We start from the raw sequence: 26,809 nt of genomic DNA on the forward strand, positions 1-26,809 counted from the left end.
TGTGTGAGCCATGTCCATAACAAGAAGATTGCATCATCTAATATTCTGTTAGCATTCACTGTTGTGGTTCTCTTTTCTGCCACCCTACTATGTTTGCAACCTAAGAGTCCACATTGGGCCTTAACCCACAAGCAGGGGGGTGAAAATACCTGGCAGGTTTATTCCCGACAGAGAAGGTGCAACAAAAAATCAGATTTGGGCTTTCTTCCATTTATCTCAGGAGCTGCATTGCATACTGGAGACACACAACCTCAGCATACAAATATCTCGACAATGCAAGGGGAAACACATAAGGTTATTCAGGACCTTTCTCCTCAGCCACAGGTCAGCAATGGAGTCTCAGAGGCAATCCCAGAGTCTGATAACCAGTATACTCCTGAGGCAACTCAGTTATGGAGTAGGGCCAAACAATTGGGTCTCACTGGAGGGGGAAGCAAGGAGGCAATCATTCAAAAGTTCCAGCAAATGGAGGAAAGGGACAGAGTAGAAGCAAACAGAAGGGATGCCAACAACACGAATCAATGAATATAATCTCCTATAATGTCAGAGGCCTAGGGAGGGGTGTAAAATGGGGAGCAATAAGGAGATTGGTTAAGCAGGGGGGTGTGGATATGATTTGTCTTCAAGAGACAAAGAAAGAATTGGTTGACAAAGCTATGTGTCAGGCTTTGTGGGGACATGTAGATGTAAGTTGGGAATTGCTGCCAGCTATTAACTCAGCAGGTGGCATACTATGTTTCTGGAATGATAATTCATTTAGATTGCAGAGGAAAATCAGTGGTAGTGGTTTTATTTTAATGGTTGGCGAATGGGTCCAAGAAGCTCAACTGATCACCCTTATTACTATTTATTCTCCATGTGACATACACAATAAAAGAATTCTGTGGGATACAGTAAAACAACTAATTTAGTGGCTGAAGGCATGACAGGTGTAATGAGGGAAGCAATCTCAAAAAACTGCTTTAGAATTTTCTTGGTGGGGAATAACAAGGTGTCTGTGGATGTTCTTCAATATGCTGATGATACTATATTTTTTGGAGAAGCCTCCATGGAGAATGTCAAAGTTGTGAAGGTCATTCTCAGAAGCTTTGAGATGGTCTCTGGTTTGAGGATCAATTTTTCAAAGAGTCAATTTGGAGCTATAGGTCAACCTGAGGACTGGTGCATCTCTGCTGCTGCCTACCTTAATTGTGCTCTGCTCCAGCTTCCTTTTTGTTATTTAGGAATTCCAATTGGAGTCAATCCGAAAAGAAAGGTGGTTTGGGAACCGATAATAGGAAGTTTGAGGCTAAACTGAGCAAGTGGAATCAGAGAAGCATCTTTATGGCTAGCATAATCACTCTTATCAATGTTGTCCTAATAGCATTACCTCTGTTTTATTTGTCTTTTTTCAGGGCCCCCTCAACAATTATCAATAGGTTATCTGCCATCCAAAGGCAATTTCTTTGGGGTAGTAATCGAGAAGGGAAGAAGATTGCTTGGATATCTTGGAGTCAATGCTATGCTTCTAGAGATATGGGAGGTTTGGGGATCAAAGACATTAAGATCCTCAATAATGCTCTTTTAATCAAATGGAAATGGATGATGTTTCACCAACCAGACCATCTTTAGAACAGGATCTTGGTTTCGAAATACAAAGGTTGGAGGGGATTGGATCAGGGGCCTCAAAAGCATTACTTCTCTCCTTGGTGGGCTGACCTAAGGGCCATTAACCAACACCAGAGCATGACTGCTGCTTCTAATCAAATTTGCTGGAAGGTGGGTAGGGGTGATCAGATTCTTTTCTAGGAAGATTCTTGGGTTGATGAGGGTATTCCCCTCAAAGACCAATTTCCAGAATTATACAGAATTTCTTCCCAAAGAAATCACAAGGTGGCAGATGTGGGATCTTTCTCTGAAAATGGGTGGGATTGGAATCTTTCTTGGAGAAGATATTTATTTGATAATGAGATGGAGATAGCTTCTAAATTTATTGATCAAATTTCAGCAATCAGGCTAAATACCAACCTGAAGGACACCTGGGTTTGGAGAGCTGAAGCTAATGGGATTTTTTCTACTAAATATGCTTACCAAGTCATTAAAGCTGAGCAGCCTTATGAAGGCCAACACCTGGGCTTCCATCAACTTTGGGAGATTAAAATCCCCTCTAGAGCTTTATCTTTTGCCTGGAGATTGTTATGGGATAGACTTCCTACTAAGGATAACCTAGCTAAGAGACAAATCCAAATTGACAGTGACCTTTGCCCATTCTGCCACAGCCAACCTGAGTCTGCCTCTCATTTGTTCTTCACTTGTGTTAAAGTCCTGCCTTTGTGGTGGGAATTCTTTTCTTGGGTGAAGGAAGTCAGGGTCATCCACTGTAGGCCAATGGATAATTTCCTTCAGCATTACTCTATAACAGAATCAATGGCTTCTAACAGAAGATGGAAAATTTGGTGGCTAGCAGCTACAAACTCAATTTGGAAGCAAAAAAATGAAATGATATTTCATAATCAGTCTTTTGATATCTCTAAGCTGGTAGATAGTACTCGCTTCCTTATGTGGACTTGGATGAAGGGGTGCGAAAGGGACTTCAATGTTCCTTTTCATTATTGGTCCTCAGCAATGCCTCTAGTTTTTAGTTAATGCTTTTCTTGTAAGGCAGGGTTGTGGCTTGTTGTTGGGTTGTTTTTTCTGTTCTTACAGGATTTTATTATCCTATACAAAGTTAAGCAATTGGTTTCGAAACATGACAACAGAGACATACCTTCGATGGCTTCCCTGGGAGTCTTAAAGCCAACCACAATGGACTTCCAAAATCGATTCCCACCCTTTCCGGGACTCTTTCCTTTCCTACTTTTCTTCGAGCTGCAAAAGTGACCAAATGTTAAAACGAGGAATGCCTAATGTTAAAACGAAAGGACGTACCTCAATCGACAAGTGGCAGAGACGAACTCCACAATGTGGTTGCAGTCACGGAAGCGCAGGCCAGTTTGCGACAAAGACGAACTCATGCAGAAGGAGAAAGAAGAAGAACGCCCTAGGAGTCTTAAGGCCAACCACAATGGACTTCCAAAATCGATTCCCACCCTTTCCGGGACTCTTTCCTTTCCTACTTTTCTTCGAGCTGCAAAAGTGACCAAATGTTAAAACGAGGAACACCTAATGTTAAAACAAAAGGACGTACCTCAATCGATAAGTGGCAGAGACGAACTCCACAAAGACGAACTCCACAATGTGGTTGTAGTCATGGAAGCGCAGACCAGTTTGCGACAAAGACGAACTCAGGCAGAAGGAGAAAGAAGAAGAACGATAGGGTTCAAGCACGCGGGGTTGTGCAATTTCAGATTTTTAGTATATAATGATAACAACATCGATTTTTCAAAAATAACCGATGTTAACATCAACTAGGTAACATCGATTTTCTTAAAACCGATGTTACCATCAACTCGATAACATCGATTTTTCCCAAACCGATGTTAACAACTCGATATTAACATCGGTTTTTCCAAAACCGATGTTAACTACTCCATAGTAACATCAGTTATCGGTTTCGGAAAAACCGATGTTAACTAAGTCTACTTATTTACAAAAATGCCACCGCGCTTTTGTTAACATCGGTTTTGTGAATAGCCGATGTTAACCGTGCGATGTTAAATCTAAAAATTGTAGTAGTGTAATTAAGACAAATGTTGTTTTCAAATGGGGGGAGAAACAAGAAGAAGCTTTCAATGCTCTTAAGCAAAAGTTAACCAATGCCCCCATACTTGCTTTGCCAAATTTTTTAAAATCTTTTGAAATTGAATGTGATGCTTCAAATGTTGGGATTGGGGAAGTATTGTTACAAGAAGGCCATCCAATTGCTTATTTTAGTAAAAAATTAAGTGGTCCTACCCTTAACTATTCTACTTATGATAAGGAGTTGTATGCCTTAGTGAGAGCGTTGAAAACATGGCAACACTATCTTTATCCCAAGGAGTTTGTGATCCATAGTGACCATGAGTCCTTAAAATACTTAAAAGGACAAGGTAAGCTAAACAAAAGGCATGCCAAATGGGTGGAATTTCTTGAGCAATTTCCTTATGTTATTAAACATAAAAAGGGAAAAGGAAATATTGTTACGGATGCCTTGTCAAGGAGACACTTTTTTCTTTCTATGCTTGAAATAAAAATGATTGGATTTGATTGCTTGAAAGAAATGTATGAAGGAGATGACACCTTTGGCGAAATCTTCAAAAATTGTGAAAAGTTTTCTAAAGATGATTTTTATAAATATGAGGGCTATCTTTTCAAAGAAAATAAATTATGTGTGCCTAAGTGTTCTACTAGAAACTTGCTTGTGTGTGAAGCCCATGAAGGAGGGTTGATGGGGCATTTTGGGGTCCAAAAGACCTTAGATACATTGAAAGAGCATTTTTATTGGCCTAACATGAAGAAAGATGTGCAGAAATTTTGTGAGCATTGTATTGTTTGCAAAAAGGTCAAGTCAAAGGTAATGCTTCATGGTTTGTATACCCCTTTACCAATTCTGGATTCTCCATGGATTGATTTATTAATGGACTTTGTTTTAAGGCTGCCTAGAACAAGTAATGGTAAGGATTCTATATTTGTTGTTGTTGATAGGTTTTCTAAAATGGCTCATTTTATTTCTTGGTAGGAAATTTGATGATGCTAATCATGTGGCGGATTTGTTCGTCAAAGAAGTGGTGAAACTCCATGGATTACCAAGAAGCATTGTTAGTGATAGGGACTCCAAGTTCCTAAGCCATTTTTGGAGGACCTTATGGGGGAAGTTGGGTACTAAGCTACTATTTTCTACTACTTGTCACCCTCAAATGGATGGACAAACGGAGCTCGTGAATAGGACTTTGGGTACCTTGCTAAGGACCATTTTGGAAAAGAATCTTAAAAATTGGGAAGTTTGCTTACCTCACATTGAATTTGCTTATAATAGGACTGTGCATAGAACCACTAGTTGTTCTCCTTTTGAGGTTGTTTTATGGTTTCAATCCACTAACTCCTCTTGATTTGTTGCCAATGCCTAATATTTTAGTTTTTAAGCATAAGGAAGGACAAGCCAAAGCGAACTATGTGAAAAAGCTCCATGAAAGAGTCAAGGCCCAAATTGAAAAGAGGAATGAGAACTATGATAAACAAGCAAATAAGGGGCGCAAAAATGTTGTTTTCCAACCCGAAGATTGGGTTTGGGTTCACATGAGAAAGGAGAGGTTTACGGAGCAAAGGAAATCCAAGCTTCAATCAAGAGGGGATGGTCCATTTCAAGTACTTGAAAGGATAAATGACATTACGTACAAGATTGAATTGCCCGGTGAGTATAATGTGAGTACTACATTTAATGTGTCTGACTTAACTCTTTTTGATGTAGATGGAGAAGCCAATTTGAGGACAAATCCTTTTGAAGAGGGAGAGAGTGATGAGGACAAGGCAAGAAATAAGGGTAAGGAACCTTTAGAAGGACTTTGAGGACCTATGGCAAGGGCTAGAACAAAGAAGGCCAAGGAAGCTCTTCAACAAGTGTTAACCATGCTATTTGAATTTAGGCCCAAGTTACAAGTGGAGAAGCTTCGAATTGTTAATTGCACCATGTTCCAAGAAGAGTAGAGGGTGCCACTTTTGTTGACTGATTTTATTAGCATTTTGTTAGTTGAAATAAAGGCTTAAACTTGTGTTAAAGTGACTATCAATTCTCTTGGGATTTGCACCACCTATGGGCTTGTTTTAATTTAAAGAAATTAAGGTTTAATAAGGTGAAAACTCTAGGATTGTGACTACCTCTTGGCTGACCAAGGAGTTGCACAATTTTCCATATGTTTATGTGTCTTAATTCTAGTTTTAATTAGGTATAATGACACCATCAATTGTTGATATCAATTCTAGTTTTAATTAGGTTTAATGACATCATCAATTATTGTTATTAGTGATCATTTCACTCGTGTAATCAACTTGATGTCATTCCTATTTATAGGCTGCACATTTTCTAATAAAAAAATAGACCTTGAATTTGAGTTTTTAATCACCTTCTAAAGTGTGAGAGTGAATCTCCTTAGTTACTTGAGTGATTCAAGAAATTGGTTTATCAAGAAACATCACATTGTGTGTGACACCAATTCCGGAGGAGTGATTCTTCTAACCCCTTTCTTCATTCTCCTTCTTCATCTTTCTAAATCTTCATTCTTTAATCCCACTTGAACACCATTGTTATCATCTTCATTTTCCATCCAAACACATTCAAATTTTGAACCAAATACCTTACATTCAACCATCCATAAACTCATCACTTTCTCTCTCATTCAATAAATTTTATAAAAAAAAAGAAAGAAAAACCTTTGAAAATCCATTTTCAACCCTTGTGTAAATGGGTTTACATCACGTGTGTTTATGTTTTTTCCTGTGATGCTAAAATCCACTCCGCCAACCCTCTCGCCACCCGCCACCAGCGCGTGCCAGTATTGGAGAACAGGATCACAGCTTTGACTATGATGATGACGTGGCAGAAGCTGCTAAGTGGTTGGTTTTAACCCTGAAAAGAACGATGAAGGGTTATTATTTGGTGGGAAGGTTGATGATGATGACGAGTATTGGAACTTGTGGAGGATTGTAATTCATGTGGTGAGACTCAGAACCTGTTTTGTGGTGTTCATTTTGATGATTGCAGTGTGCCTTAGAAAAGCTATGAAGTGGATTGTGTGGTTTGGCTTGATCAGAATGAGGTTCAGCACCAGCAGCAGGTAGAGCGTTTTCAACCGGGTTTGGAGTTTCACTCCTCAAAACCTGCTCATGGTTATTTGACTCAAGGTGTAAGTCTCTTTCCTTTAGAGGTAATTCTTTTTGTTACATGACTTTCTCATGTCATTTTTTAATAAAAATTGATTTTAAAATTCCAAGTTTAAATAGTTGTATCACTCACTTTTTTTTTACCACGGTTTAAATTATTTTTGTTCTTATAAAATATATTATTATTTATGCAATCTTTCTAATTTTTTTGTTTGAATATAATTGTGTCAAGTAACACTATTAACATATGACATAATAATAATGTTAATAATCCATTCATCTGTCAGAGTTATCAAAACAAGAGTCTAATGAATAATGTTGTATTTTTTTTTAAAAAAAATGTGTTTTTAAATCTTTGTTAACTGCTTTAAACATAAGACTATTTGAAAACATAATTTAAAAAAAACACATAATTGTGTCACGTTTAATATGACATAATAATAATGTTAATAATCCATTCATCTGTCAGAGTTATCAAAACAAGAGTCTAATGAATAATGTTGTATTTTTTTTAAAAAAAAATGTGTTTTTAAATCTTTGTTAACTGCTTTAAACATAAGACTATTTGAAAACATAATTTAAAAAAAACACGCATAATTATCCTCTGATACTTTTTTAATCACATGACATATTAATGAGTAAACATCACATTTACTTGATTAGTTAACATTGTTATTTAATAATATATATGAACTACAACAAAAAAGAATTATTATGGCTAATAAAATCAAAACAAAAATCTTTGAAAAATTAAAATAGAAAATTTTCATGTTTTATAGAAACCAAAAGAATATTTAAAACCTTTTAATAATGATTAATGATTAATGATATCTAAGTAAGACAAATGGAAAGACTAATATATTCTTAATTTAACATATTATTTTTAATAGATGCTTTTTAGTTAGCTAAAATTTGTTAAAAACTATAAAACCAGGAAAATAAATAATTAAATTACACATGAGATTTACAAAATTTTATCATTTTTAATAAATTTGAATTAATAATTTTTTAAAATAATATCTACATAATATAAACACTTCATTAATAGACAGATTTTTTTTTCTTCAGTTTGTTTTCTTTTCTTATCATTTATAATATGTATATTTTTCTACTTTTACCCCTGTTACTATGTTTACTGTTAATTGGGTCCATCATTTTCTTGTTTGCTTTGGAATCTTTGTAGATTGAACTCTCTGTTTTCGAGCTTTGATTTTTAGGGTTATGATGCTGACAATTACTGAGTTGTTTAGTGGAGATTTATCCGTTGAAAATTCATTTAACTGATCAATTGGCCACATGATTTATTGGTGGCTTCTTGTTAACGAGAGTTTACTTCATCTACTAGTTCAATGATATTTCCTTTTAAGCCTGAAGTTGTCTAATTTACTCAAATAAACTTAGTGTTAAATAACTTATAAAAGATGATTGATGCAATTAACAAAATTGTGCCCACCATTTTGAAATATATAATTAATTGCACTAATTATGTTTTGAGGTTGTAACCTCATTTAAATTAGGCAATCCACTTTTAATTGCTTCCAAATGGAATGGAGTGTAAGTTGGTGACTATCACTATCCCATTAGCATCTCGATCTATTCTATTTGTTGAAACCCAAGCTTGGTTTTCACCACCATGCATGTATATTCCTATTTATAAAAAATTGTTATAACATTCTTATTCATTCATTAGTGCACCGTCAACTTTACTATCGTATTTTTGGGTATGAATGATATTATTGTTCATAAAATTGTTTCTTGAGTATTGTAGCAATAGGACATCAACCCAATATTCTCATTCATTACATTGAAAATCTTTCTCTATCATCAGGTTTCTATTTCCATGGCTCACAATGTGAGAAAGTAAAAGTGCTAGAACAATGTCAACTTTCTCCCCCACCAGGGTCTGCTCCACCAACCTCTCTTCCTCTATCTTTCCTTGACATTCCTTGGGTTTACTGTGTCCCAGTACTAGGAATCCTACTTCTATGAGTTTCCTCACTCAAGTAACCACTTCTTGCAAACAGTGCTTCCAAATCTCAAACACTCTCTTTCTCTCACTCTCCAACACTTCTTCCCCTTCACTGGAAATTTAGTGTTCCCACCTAAGCCTCAATTCCCTTATATTCACTACACTCATGAAAACTCCATCTCCTTCACCATTGCAGAATCCACTGCAGAGTTCCCACTCCTCATAGCTAACACTGCAACAGATGTTAGAGACTCTCACTGATAGCAATCTTACCAAGAATCACAGGCCCAAGAGGATAAGCAGCAAACCAGTCCACTTGAGAGATTACGTGTGAGCACTAGCAGGCCGTTATGATATTCCACTACTGATTCCACTACTCTGCCAGTAATTAGTTGTAACAACCTACCATTCAAATTATCAAAGTTTGTTATCTCCAATATCCCGCAAAATTATCTTGTATTCAACTATAAATATAGAGCAAATGAAGGAATAAAGGCAGAGATGCATTAATACTTATCTTAATAGTCATAGTAGAATAGCGTCCCTATCACTCACCCTTTTGCTCCTGTGTTACCTACCCCAAGTAGAAAGAAGATGGCACGTGGTTGTTCCCTCTTATTGCTGATGGAAGAGCCTTCTATCGTTTCATGAAGTTTTGGACGTCCTATGTTACTAAAACAAAATGCGACGTGGCATCATCATCTCAAGCTTTATTACCACTTCTCAATAGGGATATCATCGAAGACCCCAAAGGGCTTAAGCTCATTTTGTGGAAGGAGTAGTTATATATGGAACACTCCTATAGAAAGCATAATAAAAGAACCCTCCAATGTTGTTGATAGCAATGGCAAAGTTCGTCACGGTTTTGTGCTGAGCCGTGACCTTGTTGAGAAACTAAAGAAATGGGTGTCTTTTAAGTGCAAGAGTATTTATGGGTTAGAGTTACAATCATTGCAGACATCAACCTTTGTAGCGACATGTTCTTTGATGTGGGTTTGTAGGGTCCAATCAGAAGAGACCAATAATGCTAGCACTAATCCTAATAATGATGAAACCTGGAAATTGCCTTGCTCCTCGCATTGTATCACTCAAGAGGGGCATGCTAATAGGAGAAAATGCTATAATTGAGGCAGTGATTGCTATTAGAAGGAAAGTTAGAGATTTTCAGTTAGATGCTATGAAAGGGTTTGAAAGTGTTATATCTGACTCTGAAGAACTTAGCCAACCAGGGACGAAAAGTGTTGTAACAATTGCAGGGTCACCAAAGATAGGTGCATATGAGACTGATTTTGGGTGGGGAAAGCCCAAGAAGAGTGAAATACTTCACATAGAAAATTCAGGATCTATTTCGCTTTCTGATAGTAGGGATGAGGAGGGTGGAGTGGAAGTTTGGACTAGTACTTGGAAGGGCTCAAATGAGCAAATTTTGTACTATCTTGGGAGAATATCTCAGAAATATTGAGGAAGTTTGACTAAAATACCATGCATGTGTGTTAAAGATGGATTTGCATGTTGCTTTGCCGTGCACCAGTGTAGTAGCAATTATCCAATGTGTTTTCATTTAAAAATAAGATGTCACCGTGAGTGATCATGATGATGAGTCTGTATGATGAGTTATACATGAATTATTTATAATTTTATCAACATTTTTTAAAAAATTTTATTGCATTATAAATTTTATTATATATATATATATTTACTCTCGTGTTAAATAGCATATTAAATGTCTTTTCATTATCAAATATGTCGTGTATTGTATGCGTACGGTGGTCTAACATGCAATGACGGTTCCCGATGTTCTAACATGTAATGATCACTAATAGATTTATTATTTAAATACGGAATGATTTATTTACTTTAATTTTTTTATCATCAAATAGAGTATATTCATTAATATGGGTACTACAGGTACCCAAGAACCATAACTTAAGAGTTTTTTTAGATAAAAATCCAATCAGTTAGTAAGCATTTATAATGATACGCATAAAAATTAACCCTGGAAAAAATATAGATGAACACTTAATATGTTAATATAGACACTTAGTGAGAGAAATGAAAGTAAGAAAAACATAAGTTTTTTAAGTAATATGATATTACATGGAGAGAAAAATAAAAACTGTTTATTAGGTGCTTAAAAAATATGATTAAAAAGAACCAATCATATATATACCAGTAGAACTTTCGTGCTTCTGCCTTGCATTCAGGTACTGTTCTTTTTTCTCCTTGTCGCAGTGTATAAATAGGATTCCACAACACCTTTTTATATCGGTTGTTTTACACTCGATGTCAAAAGTAACATAGTAGCAATTTTGAAATTAAAAGTAGGTAATTTACATTTGTTATTGATTAACCAATGTAATAAATTATTTTTTACATTGCTTTTAATTGGAACCAATGAAAAAAGCGATTAACCCCGTAGGTTAAGATGGAGTGAATAGACATCTTACACTCACACGAAAATAATTTATTTAATAGAAAAATTCATATTTATTATTTATCATGTTAAGTCAGCCATAATCACAGTATGATAATCACAGTATGATGATTTAGATTAATTTATGCTCAAATGTGCTAAAACATTCCCGTCACAGGAAAAAAAATATAGTAAGGGATTATTCTTGGTGATGATGAACCCTTCACTTCATCCTTGTGATTGTGACTTGCACCATTGCTCCCTCTTCGCCACTAGTTTATGCATTCATTGTGACACCAACATCGACGACGTCTGATATAAATCATACATTTCATATATATAACATTTTAATTTTTTTAAAGGTTATTTCTCAAACTATAATACATTATCAATACTAAAGTTAAATTTTTGCTTTACTTCTATTGATTTAGATTTCACGCATGGATTAGGTAACAAATATTTAGATTGTTTTGTAAAAAAAAAAAACAATAAAAAAATAGAAGTTAGTTGGCCAGTCCATGCATGGAGTGGGTTGGTCAACCCAAGGAGTGGGTGGTAAGTTCAACAGTTAGGGAAGCTCTTAGAATGGGCTAGGCCAATTATATAGGAAAAAAATAAATTTCATAAAATTTAAATCCAGCCATGAGTTGGCTCTAGTCCACACAATTTTTTGGTCTTTTGGGTCCACAGGCTTTTGTTTGCTTAAGAAGTCTTATGAGTTGGGACCCAGGACGAAAAGGAGTAATTTCATTTAAAATTTATCAAATGGGAATAATTTTGAATGAATACACAAACAGGAGTAAGTCATAAGAATTTTTAGGATTCCTAGGTATGAAATCATAAAAAATTATCAATTTTAACCTTTTTTTATATGAAGTTTTAATGACTTCAATTTTTCTTTTTTTAGTGAAATCATAAACTTTACAACGACTTCAAAGTCGTTCAAATTTTTTATTTTTAAGTTTATATTATTTGTTTCAATGTTTTTAATATTTTTTTATTAATATTAAAAATAATATTAACTTAAATTTTATCAAATAATATTAACTTAAAATTTATTAAATAATATTAAATTTTGTAAAAAAATATTTTTTTAATTATTTTTTACATCTATCATTATTTTAAACATTTGGGGGTCAAATTTAATCTTTTTAAAAATTTGGACATCAAATTGAAATATTTAAAATAATTTGAGAATCAAATTAATAATTAAGCCTAAAATATATAATTAGTCTTTTACAATGTGTTTGATTTTGTAGAAAGAAAAAGAATGAAAGTGTGACAAAAGAAATAAAAAAAAAGTGTTGAAGATCTCACATTTACAAATCAATTTTGTAAGATTGAGTTAGACCCATAACCCACGTTATAATTTGATAGTGTATTCCAACGAGTCTTGTTGGACTTATTGGATCATGTGTTATTGGACCAGTTACATATATTCAGTTCTACAAACCTCATGCTCGAAATGTTCAAATCTCTACATGAGGGGAATGTGATGGAGATCTCACATTGACCAGTATGAGGTCTAATTGGTGTATATAAATAGAGGACAATCATCACCTTACAAGTAGATTAATTTTATAGCATTGAGTTAGACGCATAATTCACATTAATCTAATAAGAAGTGAAATAGAGTAGAAAGCGAGTGAAAAATAAGGTTTTTGGTTGAAGTTAAAGACAGTGAAAAAATATTTAAATTAAAGTGGTTGGGTAAATAAGAAAAGAAGAAAAAAATGACTATTACATAAATTTGCATTTTACCCCTAATAAAAAACAAATTTGTCCAATTTCTTTTTCCCACAAAAGATTTTTTTAAAATAAAAAAGAAGGTATACAACCGATCGTAGTAAGAAAACAACAATAAGAAGACAGCTTTGCAAATGTAAACGGACAAAAAGAAACACGGGCCTGATTTGCTCGAGTAGCAGGATTTATATAGCATTATTTTTTGTGAGAGTTTAATTCTGTTTTGGCTTTGTATATAAGAGAGAGTAACAGAATTTTAAAATTCTGTTATAAGTGCTAGCCTAAGAGTGAAGGGTTGTTACTTTGTTTTGCTTGTATAAAAGGGAAATCATACATCTTAATAAAGGGTTTTTTTCATTCTATCATTTTCAGTCTCTAGTGCTATTCTTAGTGTGTGTGCAATTCTATGCTTAGAAAACAGCGAGTGATACATGAGTGAATGTGTGAGGGAGTGAATTGCATCTCTTGCAATTGAGTGAGGAACAGTGTGTGTTCCAACAATTGGTATCTAGAGCATTGGTTTCGATAGAAGGGGCAAGAATCGCTAAAGAAAGGTTCTTGGAGGTGTTCTTGAAGGAGTTCTTTGATGGCTGCAGTATCTGGCTCAATTCCTGCAAATCTACCAGTTCTCACAGGAAAGAACTATGAAAATTGGAAGATTCAGATCAGGGTGGTGATGCGATTTCAAGGGGTTTGGGAGTTCGTAGAAGAAGGTTATATACCTGTGGGAGAGAGAGCAACAGAGGAACAAAAGGCTGCTGATAGAGAAAAAGAAAAGAAAGATTGCAAGGCACTTTTCATTTTGCACCAAAGTGTAGATGCTGCTAACTTTGAAAAGATAGCAATGGCTCAAACCTCCAAAGAAGCATGGGACATTCTGCAGAAATCTCATGATGGAGCCACAAAAACCAAGAAGATCAAGCTGCAAACTCTGAGGAGACAGTATGAACTACTACAAATGGAAAAGAATGAATCAGTTGCTGAGTACATCACAAAAGTGCAGACAGTGGTGAATTCAATGAAGGGCTATGGAGAAAAGATAATTGTGCAATCAGTTGTAGAGAAAGTGCTTAGAACCATGCCACCCAAGTTTGACCATATTGTGGTAGCCATCGAGGAATCCAAAAATCTTGAAGAGCTTAGCCTAGAGGAATTGCAGGGATCTTTGGAATCTCATGAACAAAGAATGAATGAAAGGATAAATGAGAAGAAAAGTGAACAAGCCTTGCAAGCACGGTCTAATCCAAAGAAGCATGGTGATAGATGGAAGAAAGACAAAACTGAAGGGAAGAGCAATAAATGGAGGGGAAATCAGAACAGTGATAAAGACCACAAGAAAGGAGGGGGATCCAATTCCCAAAACTCTTCAAATAGAAAGAAGTTTGACAAAAGAAGTATTCAATGCTTTAACTGTCAAAAGTTTGGGCATTTTGCTGATGAGTGTTACAGCAAACCCAATAACAAAAGAGAACCTAAAGGTGATGATGCAAAATTGGCTCAAGAAGAAGATGATGACACTGAACAGGTACTGCTAATGGTAACTACTCAAATTGAAGGGGCAAGTGATAATTGTTGGTACCTAGACACAGGTTGCTCCACTCATATGACAGGAAGAAGAGAGTGGTTTCTCAACCTTGATCAATCTGTGAAGAGCCAAGTCAAATTTGCTGATGATAGAATCTTGACTGCTGAAGGAATTGGGAAGGTCCTTATCAAAACAAAGGATGGAGGTCAGTCTTGCATCACTGATGTACTCTTTGTACCAGGTATGAAAAGTAATCTACTCAGCTTAGGCCAATTATTAGAAAAGGGCTTTATGACTAAGCTTGAAAACAAGATGTTGAGAGTGTTTGACAGAAATCACAAGCTCATTTTGAAGTCCCCTCTTTCAAAAAATAGAACATTCAAAATTGAGATTGATGTGATAGAACAAAAGTGTTTTACTACTACAGTAAACAGTGAAGAGTGGTTATGGCATTACAGATTTGGCCATTTAAATTTTAGAGATCTGATTAAGCTAAACTCAAGAGAAATGGTGCTGGGTTTGCCTCAGATCAAGCCTCCTAGTGAAGTATGTGATGGTTGTTTACAGTGTAAGCAATCAAGAAGCACTTTCAAACAAAATGTACCAATCAGGGCAAAAGAGAAACTTGAGGTGATTTACTCTGATGTGTGTGGCCCTATGCAAACTGAATCTCTGGGTGGAAACAAATACTTCATATCCTTTATTGATGAATTGACTAGGAAAGTATGGGTTTACCTAATAAGAAGGAAGAGTGATGTCTTTGAAGTCTTTGAGAAGTTCAAAAATATGGCAGAAAAGCAAAGTGGCTCATTGATCAAGATATTGAGAACAGATGGTGGTGGTGAATATGTTTCTACAGAATTTCAAGAATTTTGTGATCAAGAAGGCATAATTCATGAAGTGACTCCTCCCTACACACCTCAACATAATGGAGCTGCAGAAAGAAAAAATAGAATCATAATGAATATGGTAAGGAGCATGTTGAAAGGCAAGAGTCTGCCCAAGTACTTGTGGGGAGAGGCAGTGTCTACAGCTGTCTTCATTTTGAATAGGAGCCCTTCAAAGAGATTGGAAGGAATAACACCTGAAGAAGCTTGGAGTGGTGCTAAACCAAATGTGAGCCATTTTAGAATCTTTGGATCACTTTGTTTTAGGCATATCCCAGATCAGTTAAGAAGGAAGCTAGATGATAAAGGTGAACAAATGATCTTACTTGGATATCACTCAACTGGAGGCTATAAGCTGTTTGATCCGAAGAGTAAGCAGATAATAATCAGTAGGGATGTGGTATTTGATGAATCTAGAAGCTGGAACTGGGAGCAGAATACTGAAATGAAGGGACCTTCAATAATGATAAGGTCAGAAGAGGAAGAAACAAGTGAAGGGAATCGTAATACCACTCAAAGAGAAGTGAGACCCCAGAGAAATGCACCCAAACCAGCTAGATTTCAAGGTTTTGAGATGTTGTCTGATGCTGATGTAAGTGCAGGTGGGAATCTTGTACATTTTGCTCTGTTTTCTGAAGCAGAACCAATAAACTTTGAAGATGCTATGACTGATCAAAGGTGGGTTGAAGTTATGACAGAAGAGCTTAAATCTATTGAGAAAAATCAAGTGTGGGAGCTGGTATCTCAACCAAAATCAAAGAAGCCCATTGATGTGAAGTGGATCTATAAGATTATGACAAATCCAGAAGGCAAGGTGGTCAAGTATAAAGCTAGACTTGTGGCTAGAGGATTTTTACAAAAAGCTGGGATTGACTACAGAGAGGTGTTTGCACCAGTTGCTAGAATTGAGACTATTAGAACAGTAGTAGCAATTGCTAGCCTAAAGAATTGGACAATGCACCAACTAGATGTGAAGTGTGCTTTCTTAAATGGTCCTCTTGATGAGGAGGTCTATGTGACTCAGCCACCTGGATTCTCTATAGCTGGCCAAGAGTCAAAGGTTCTCAGGTTGAGAAAAGCTCTTTATGGACTTAAGCAAGCCCCAAGAGCTTGGAACAAGAAAATTGACAGTTTTATGATGAAAATTGGCTTTGATAAGTGTAGCTGTGAGTTTGGAGTCTATGTAAGATCCAAATCAGTAGGTAATATCATTATTATATGCCTCTATGTGGATGATTTGTTGATCACTGGTGGTAATGAAAGTGAGATAGCAGAACTGAAAAGGGAATTGATGAGTGAGTTTGAAATGACTGATATGGGGATTCTATCCTATTTCCTTGGATTTGAATTCAAGAAGACTGAGAGAGGTATTTTGATGCACCAGAGCAAGTATGCAACAGAAATATTGAAGAGATTCAACATGGTTGAATGTAATTCAGCAGCAACACCAACAGAGACAGGTCTTGTACTTGAAAAGGAGGGCAAGGAAGACAAAGTCGATGCAACTGAGTTCAAACAGATTGTTGGTTCTCTCAGGTACTTGTGTCATTCAAGACCTGATTTGGAATTTGCTGTTGGACTGGTATGTAGATATATGAAAGGACCCAGAATTCCTCATCTCCTAACTGCCAAGAGGATTCTAAGGTTCATAAAAGGGACCATCAATGCTGGAATTTTATTTCCAAATAAAGACAATAGCAACTCAGAGGAATTGATGGGATATACTGATGCAGATTGGGGAGGAGACAGAGATGACAGAAAGAGTACTACAGGTTACATATTCATGTATGGTGCAGCACCAATATCGTGGTGTTCTAAGAAGCAATCCACAGTGGCTCTATCAACATGTGAAGCTGAGTATGTTGCAGTTGCAATGAGTGCTTGTCAAGCTGTCTGGTTGGACACATTACTACAGGAATTAAAAATCAAGGAGAGTGATGGAGTGAAGCTTTTTGTGGATAATAAGTCAGCTATAAGCCTGTCAAAGAATCCAACCTCTCATGGTAGAAGCAAACACATAGAAACAAGGTTTCACTATCTTAGGGATCAAGTGAACAAAGAGAAATTGAAAGTGGAGTACTGCTGCACATTTGATCAACTTGCTGATATTTTAACCAAACCCCTCAAAGGGGAGAGGTTTAAAATGTTAAGGGACAGAATTGGCTTGATGGACTTAGGAGATCAGAATTAAGGGAGGGTGTGAGAGTTTAATTCTGTTTTGGCTTTGTATATAAGAGAGAGTAACAGAATTTTAAAATTCTGTTATAAGTGCTAGCCTAAGAGTGAAGGGTTGTTACTTTGTTTTGCTTGTATAAAAGGGAAATCATACATCTTAATAAAGGGTTTTTTTCATTCTATCATTTTCAGTCTCTAGTGCTATTCTTAGTGTGTGTGCAATTCTATGCTTAGAAAACAGTGAGTGATACATGAGTGAATGTGTGAGGGAGTGAATTGCATCTCTTGCAATTGAGTGAGGAACAGTGTGTGTTCCAACATTTTTTATGTTTATTTTTCTTCATCATTATGACATAATAAATTATGTGCAGGAAAGACATAGGCAAAAAAACAAAAAATGATTGTTGTATAAACTCTTGTATAATTTGTTTTACAAATAACATTTTTCTATAGCATATATGTATTTCATTCTTAATTATTGAGCAAATTTCAAGTTGTGACAAGGGTGCCATGGTTGTGGGTGTTGGGGAAGGCGAATACAACGACGTACCCACGTCGGCGATGAAGACAACGATGCTGATTTTATTCGACGGTGCATCCACCGCCATGAGCCTGTCGAAGGTCCACCACGCCGCATCGTACGTGTCCATGCACCCCCGCAACAGTGCGAACTCGTTTCTGTTTCAGATGAAGAAGTAGAGGGTCTGAGGGAGAGGGCACTTTTCTAAAATTCCATAGAACCAACATAAGCAGAATATGTGACCGGTTCTGGTTAACAAAACTTTTACTGTGCAGGAAGTGCATGTGTAACGGGATGGATGTGAGTGTTATAAGTATTAAATATAGAGGTGGCGAGTGTAATTTATTTTTAATTGTTTGATAATTACCCTTTTTACGAACACTAGCCTACGAAAAAACTTACTTCTGGATGCATATTTGAAGACTGATCACCCAATTCAATTGCAACATGGAAAGCTACTGCTTCAGCTTCCACTAGGAGACCAAACCTCTAAAACGTACAATCTGTTTTAGCAAGCAAATGTTTGTGGTGATTACAAACATATGCAACACAAGATACAAGGTAAGATATAAGGTTGATTAGGTAATTAAGAAAAAAAACCATAAATTCAATTCTTTCTATTAATATAATTAATAATTAATATTAATTGATAAAAAAATTAATACAAGCAACATGCCCAAACTACTGTCTCGTGTCACTGAACACAGCAGGGGCAAGATTACATTTGTAGGTGATTTTCCTCCATCTGTCAGTTACGTGATTAGGTGATGATTGATGCTCAATATGAATACCATTAGACTTAGCTAAATACCACTCACGTAGAGATTGCCCGGCTAATCCATAGGAAAGCATAAAAGTTGGCTTTGCACAGCGCACATCCTTCGAGATTAGTCACCATGCTCATGGGAAGGTCCGTTATCAATATTCACACGCTCCATTAAATGGTAATAATTAAGCAGACTTAACAAAAAAAATCTACCATTTCTACAAAGCTTACAGATCAAAACATCATCATCATTTGACATCAAATATAGGCATTGACAAAATATGATTGGGGATCACGATTACCTGAGATAGATATGACTTATTTAGCAACTAATAAATAAATAAATAATAATTAGGAATTAAATTGTAATTAAGTTTAATAGGAGAAATTTTTAGAAGTAACCGTTATTTGATGGAAATAGTGGTTATAAAAGAGGTTAATACCCACTAACATCAAATAAGGTCTCTTTGACAAAAAAAAAGTGTTTTTTTATAATATCTAGCGATTGCAAACATAGATAGACAAAAAGAATAGTTAAGGGAGTGAAATTTTGTTTCTCTCATCTTTCAAGAAATCAAAGTACACGTCTGAGAGAAGTTCTACTATGGAGAAATATACATATTGTTTATCTATTATTTGTAAGAATTATAGGTTTCAATATCACATTGGTTTCTTATAATTCTTAATCTAAGAAATCCTTAAAGATTTTACTTGTGGTATCAGAGCATGTGTTATTAAATTTATGATTTTTCAAGAATGATTTATTTTCTTCCAATTATGCATGAACCCTAATTATAAAATTTAGGAATTTTTTTTCCGCTACAAGTATGAAATTTTATATTGAAAAGGGTATAATTAAATTGACTTTTAGATCACAAGTATGAATGCGTAAAATTATATTATTTTGATTGTATTCAATGGAGAAAGACTTGTGATGTTTGTAAGTAGTTGTGCTTTGGGCTGTACATATTAAATTTGGAGAAAGATTTCATATTTATCTTTTTGTGCTATCTAATTTGATTTGATGATAATGGTTGGTGTTGGGTTTTTTCCTTTAACATGTATTCGTGAACGTGGAAAAAGCCATTAATCGTGACTGCCAATTTTTATTTCCAATTTTTTTAAGTATTTATTTGGCCTGGAATGAAATTAATAAAATGACTATAAATAGTTAATAGCAATAAGTATGTGCAGCCCATATATTTGGTTGGAATTAAGTGTATGATGAATTTGTTAGTCACCAAATTTATAAGATTATTTAATTTCAAATTGAGGATTATTTCAATTACTTATAAAATAATGGATGCTAAATTATATGATTATTTATTTATGGTAATTGAAATTCATTGTTACAAGGCATTTAAAGATTACCCAAAGGTTGATTAGTTGTTCTTATAATTAATGAATATAATTGTAGGCAATTTGTGTGTATCATTGGTTTTATTTATATACCCAAAGGAAATAGTTACTACTAATTGATGCATATTTAATTGCCAAATAATGTTAAGAATTTTATTAGCATAATCATGTTTGTATGATGTGTGTTGGTGTATCACACCCAAAGGAGAGCATCAATATATATTGACCGTTATTTAAACAAATCATATGTATGACATGTGTTTTATGTCTCAAAACACTTAAGTGAATTTTATTATGAAGAGAAAGTCCATTATAAAGCTTGAAAAAGATTTAATAGACTCAGTCTAATGTTGATGAGAATGACTATTGCAGTCAGTATTAAAACAACTCTCCCTAAAATCGAAAGTGCTAAAAAGTTTATGGGGTTAGTGCGAGAGTGCTCTCAAATAACTTATAAGTCTCTTGTTAGGACATTAATGAGTACATTGACCACCATGAAGTTTGATGATTCACATACTATGCATGAACATGTCATTGAGATGACAAACATTGCAACAAGACTTAAGACCTTGGGAATGACTGTGAATGAGACTTCCTTGTTCATTTTATTTTGAACTCATTACCGTCTGAGTATGGCACATTTCAAATGAGCTATAATACCATGAAAGATAAATGGAATGTGCATGAATTGCATAGTATGTTAGCTCAAGAAGAAATGAGGCTTAAGAATCAAAGAAATCACTTAGTCAATTATATAAGCCACCAAGGAAATCAAGGAGCTAATTTTTATTTTTTTATGAAGAAGCATGATAAAGGCAAAGGGTCATTAAAGATCAACGACGAATCTTTGCAAATCCAGAAGAAGGTATCAAAGGACTAATTGTCAATTTTGTGGGAAATCTGGACACTTCGACAAGAATTGCCTAAAGCATAAGTCTTGGTTCGAAAAGAATGGTGAGCTTAATGCTCATGTATGTTTTGAATCAAACTTAACTGAAGTTCTGCATAATACATGGTGGATTGATTCTGGATGTATGATTCGTGTTTCTAATACTATGCAGGGATTCCTTATAATCCAAATCATAAGCCCAAATGAGAAGTTCACCTTCATGGGGGATAAAGTGAAAGCTCCAGTGGAAACAATTAGGACTTATCGTTTAAAACTTGACATTGGACATCATTTAGATTTACTGAAAACTCTTTATGTACCTAGTTTATCTAGGAATTTTGTTTCATTATCTAAACTTGATGTTACTGGATACTCTTTTAATTTTGGCAATGAATGTTTCAGTTTATTTAAGCATAATCATCTCATTGGTGCTAGTGTTCTTTGTTATGGTTTATATAAATTGAAATTAGATTGTTTGTATGCTGAAACTATTTTAACTTTGCATCGTAATGTTGGCACTAAACATAGTCTAGTGAACGAACGATCTACTTTCTTGTGGCATAAGCGTTAAGGTCACATTTCTAGAGAAATGATGGAAAGATTAATAAATAATGAAATTCTTCATAATCTAGATTTTACAGATCTAAATATTTGTGTGGATTGTATTAAGGAGAAACAGACAAAACGTACAAAGAAATGAGCTACAAGAAGCACTCAACTTCTTGAAATTGTGCATATTGATATTTGTGGACCTTTTGATGTTAATTCTTTGAAAAGGAAAAATACTTTATCACCTTTATTGATTATTGTTCATGTTATGATTGTGTTTACTTACTGCATGAGAAATATCAGGCAGTGGATGCCTTAGAAATTGAATGAAGTAGAAAGACAATTAGGCAGAAAGGTGAAAGTTATTAGGTTTGATAGAGGTGGTGAGTATTATGGAAGATACGACGAAACTGGGCAACACCCAATTCCATTTGCTAAATTCCTTCATAAACATGGCATTTGTGCGCAATACACAACATCTAGTACACGACAACAAATGGTGTATTAGAAGGCATAATTGAACTTTAATGGATATGGTTAGGAGTATGTTAAGAAATTTAACTTTACCCGTATCTTCGTGGATGTATGCTTAGAAAATTGTCATGTATTTGTTGAATAGGGTTCCTAGTAAGGCAGTTCCAAAGACACCATTTGAACTGTGGACGAATAGGACACCTAGTATAAGGCACCTGAATGTTTGGGGTTGCCAGGCAGAAATAAGGATTCATATTCCACAAAAAAGAAAATTGGATGCAAGAACAATCACTGGATATTTCATTAGTTATCTAAAGAAGTCAAAAGGGTATATGTTTTATTCTCCTAATCATAGTATGAGAATTGTCGAAAATGAAAATGCAAGGTTCATTGAAAATGCTGAAATCAGTGCGAGTACAATTCCATGAGATGTGAAAATTAAAGAAGTTAGAGTGCAAGTCCTTTTAGCTTGTGCCTCTTGCAATAAGGTGATTGCTCCTTTAGTTGTTGTTCCAAAAATAATGAAGAGGAGCAACACAATAATGAGCTCATGATACATAATGAACTTATTATGGAAGAACCACAATAAGTAGCATTAAGGAGGTCTCAAAGAGAAAGGAGACCGGCATTTCGAATGACTATGTGGTATACCTACATGAAGTAGAAACAGAAACACACTTAAGAATTAATGAGAATGATCCAGTTTCGTTTTCACTAGCTGTAAGTTGTGATAATTCTGAGAAGTGGTTAAATGCCATTAAAGAAAAGATAAATTTCATGAAACATAATTGTGTTTGGGACCTTGTAGAATTGTCAAAGAATTATAAGAGAGTTGGTTGCAAATGGGTCTTCAAGACTAAACATGACTCTCATGAAAACCTTGAACGTTACAAGGCTAGACTTGTTACTAAGGGATTTACTCAGAAAGATGACATTGATTATAAAGAGACGTTTTCACTGGTCTCAAGAAATGATTATTTTAGGGTTACCATGACATTAGTAGTCCATTATGACTTGGAGCTACATCAGATGGATGTGAAAACTGCCTTTCTTAATGGAGAATTAAAAGAGAATGTTCATATGGACCAACGAATGGGGTTCTCAGTTGAAGGAAAAGAACACATAGTGTGCAAATTAAAGAAATTAATATACAATCTTAAGCAAGCTTCCCACCAATGGTATTTGAAGTTTAATGATACCATTGTTTCCTTTGGATTTAAGGAAAATACTATTGATCAGTGTATATATCTGAAGGTCAATGGGAGTAAGGTTATTTTTCTAATTCTGTATGTTGATGATATTTCCAACTAATGATCTTGGTCTTCTTCATGAAACTAAGAAGTTTCTCTCTGGTAACTTTGAAATGAAATATATGGGTGAGGTAAGCTATGTGATATGGATAGAAATATTCCGTAATAGATCACAAGGATTTTTAGACTTATCTCAGAAAGCATATATCAATAAAGTAATAGAGAGATTTAGAATAGAAATATGTTTAGCATCACCTATTTCATTTTAGAAAGAAGACAAATTTAGTCTCGCACAATGTCCTAGAAATGATATGGAACGAAAACAAATGGAAGCAATTCCATATGCATTAGTTGTTGTTGCATCTACCATGGAAGCTAAATTTGTAACATGTTTTGAGGCTACAATTCAAGCTAATTGGCTGCAGAACTTTATTTTAGGGCTTGGAATTGTAGATAGTATTGTTAGGCTGCTGAAAATGTATTATGATAACTCCGCAGTAGTATTTTTTCTAAGAAGTACTCTATGGGGGCTAAGCATATGGAATTAAAGTACTTTGTTGTGAAGGAAGAAATTTAGAAACAAAGAGTGTCAATAGAACATATTAGCATAATCTTATGATAGCTAATCCCTTGAATAAGGAATTACCGTCCAAGACATTTATAGAACATGTTGAAAGTATGAGCATTATTGTTATTGATGATCATTACGTGTAATTTATCTTATGCATTTTAGTGACACTTTAAGCTTAATTATGATATGTTTCTGATTACTTGTTCTCTATCTTTGCATGCATGTTTGTGTTAGAGTAATGTTAACAAGTTTTGTCTTGAATAAAGATATTATGTTGGACCAATTATGTACTCCTAACTAATGATCATATTAAGGAGAAGAATTTGTAGTACATAGAAAAGACTATGTTGATTAAGTGATGTACAACCACCATGACTCGAATTAGTTTCTATTTTTAATCATGAAATTATGATGTATCTAATGTATAGAATGGTTTAGTCATTTTAATGTGCATTATGTTAGTTTAATCTATTTATTTATTTAGTTCATAATGTTTAGTAATGCCCTATGAGCCAAGTGGGGAAATGTTAGAAATAATGTCTCATGTGAGAGACATGTGACTTATGTAGGGACTAATAAGTAAATAATTAATAATTAGAGACTAAATTGTAATTGGGTTAAATAAGAGAAAATTCTAGAGGTAACTGCTACTTGATGGGAGTAGTAGTTATAAAAGGCGTTAATATCCACTAACGTAAAACAAGGTTCCCTTCTAGACAAAAAAATATTTTTTCTAATCTTCAGTCATCGCAAACGTAGAGAGACAAAAAGAATAGTCAAGTGAGTCAAATCTTATTTATCTTCTCTTCCAAGAAATTAAAGTACACCGGAGAGAAGTCTCAATATGAAGAAAGATGTTCATTGTTTATTTATTATTTGTGAGAATCATAGGTTTCAAAATCCTGTTAGTTTTCTATAATTATTAATCTAAGAAACTCTTAAAGATTTTACATGGCAACCACGATCATTGAATAAATATTGAATTATAGCTTCCAGAAGAATTGATAATGCAAAAATAATACAAGACACAAACAACTTATAAAAACGATGAAGACTAAAATAAATACTAAAATGCAGAGACCTACAACAACAATTATTAGCATCTTATAATTATTTTTAAGAAGATGGGAATGTTAGTCACGACTATATAGCAATATTTCTGAGATATTCTTCCAATATAGCAGAAAATTTGCTCATTTGAGCCCTTCCAAGTGCTAGCTCAACTTCCACTCCACCTTCTTCATCCCTACAATCCGAAAGGGAGATAGTTCTTGAATATTCTATGTGAAGTATTTCACACTTCTTGGGCTTTCCCCACCCAAAATCAGTCTCATATGTTCCAAGCTTTGGCGACCCTGCAATTGTAGACGCATGGTTCAGTTTTTTTCCACCTCTACAAAGAGACATAAAATTTTCAAAGTCTTTCATAGCATCAAACTGAAAATCTCTAACTTTCCTTCCAATACTAATCGCTGCCTCAACAATTCCTTTTTCTCCCATTAGTTTGCTCCTGTTTAGTGACACCATGCGAAAGACAACGCAGTTTCCAAAGTACGTTGAAGGAATCGAAAATTCGGGACGGTTACGGCAATCTCCCAGAAACGTAAAGCTGTAGATTTCATCATTATTATTATTATTAGCAATAGTGATAGCATTGGCCTCTTCTTCTGATTGAACCTTGCAAACCCACATCAAAGCACTTGTCACAACAAAGGTTGATATGTGCAATGACTCTAATTCTAACCCATAAGTACTTTTACATTCAATCGACACCCATTTCTTTAGCTTCGCAACATGGTCACGCCTCAACACAAACGCGTGACGGACTTTGTCATCGTTTTTGTCGACAACTTTTGGAGGTGTTTTTATTATGCTTTCTATAGGAGAATTCCATAGTTCCTCCAAGAAAACGAATTTAAGCCCTTTGGGGTCTTTGATGATGTCCCTGTTGAGCAGTGGTAACAAATCTTGAGTAGCTGCCACGTCATGTTTTGTCCTACAAACATAGGACCAGAACTTCATGAAATGTAAGAATGCTCTTGCGTCAGCAACAACGTGTCTAAAACTGATGCAAATGCTGAAGCCATATTCGGGGAAAATGGTGAGTTGAATGGCCATAAGAGGAAGCAACCATGTGCCATCTTCTTTGGTAGTTGGGGTAGGTAAGATAGGAACAAAAGGGTGCGAGTCTTTAACATCTCTAGCGGTGTCAGCTATGAGATGTGGAAACTCGGCAGTGGATTCTGCAATGGTGAAGGATATGGAGTTTTCAGAGGTGTAGAGAATGTGAGGGAAGTTAGGTTTAGGAGGGATCACAAAGTTTCCAACGAAGGGGAAGAATTGTTGGAGAGTGAGGGAAAGAGAGTGTTTGAGATTTGGAAGCACTGTTTGCAAGAAGTGGTTACAAGAGTGAGGAAACTCAAAGAAGAAAATGCTTTGCACTGTGTTACAGTAAACCCAAGGAAGGTCAAGGAAGGTTAGTGGAAGAGAGGTTGGAGGAACCGAACCTGGTGGAGGAGAAACTTGACATTGCTCTATGACTTTCAGCTTTTGACAAAGATCAGCAGGGTGAGCCATGGAAACATAAACTTCACTGTAGAGAAAGGCTTGTGATGAGACGAACAAGAATATTGTGCTGAATCCCTACGTGGAAACAAATTTATAAGGAAAAAAGATATATAGATAATAAAAAGCAGAGCTGTGAGATTGACGTTCCCATTATCCTCTATATAACAAGGGATTGGGATTTTTTTTATTCTCAGAATATTATTTTCACACGATGATTCTATTAAATAAAATATATAATGAAATCATGATTTTATTATTCTATGATTTTGGCATTTCTCATTTGTTCATCCTTTGGTAGATAAATATTTGATTGGTAAAAGAAGTTAAAGAAAATTTATTTAAAAAGATTATGAGAAAATAGTCATTTAAATTGA

General features: G+C 34.9%; 1 protein-coding gene across 1 annotated transcript; it reads right to left on the minus strand.

The window, feature by feature from the left end:
* Positions 1-24,831: 24,831 nt before the first annotated feature.
* LOC100797080 (coumaroyl-CoA:anthocyanidin 3-O-glucoside-6''-O-coumaroyltransferase 1) lies at positions 24,832-26,545 on the minus strand. Its single transcript, XM_006603885.3, has one exon. It carries the CDS (start codon positions 26,442-26,444, stop codon positions 25,011-25,013), a length of 1,434 nt encoding a protein of 477 aa, XP_006603948.1. The 5' UTR covers positions 26,445-26,545; the 3' UTR covers positions 24,832-25,010.
* Positions 26,546-26,809: the final 264 nt, after the last annotated feature.

Source organism: Glycine max, chromosome 19, assembly GCF_000004515.6.
Source record: "Glycine max cultivar Williams 82 chromosome 19, Glycine_max_v4.0, whole genome shotgun sequence".
Taxonomy (NCBI): domain Eukaryota; kingdom Viridiplantae; phylum Streptophyta; class Magnoliopsida; order Fabales; family Fabaceae; genus Glycine; species Glycine max.

Bases quoted from the DNA above. Each gene is read 5' to 3' on its own strand.
- LOC100797080 (XM_006603885.3), bottom strand. From the start codon at position 26,444: ATGGCTCACCCTGCTGATCTTTGTCAAAAGCTGAAAGTCATAGAGCAA.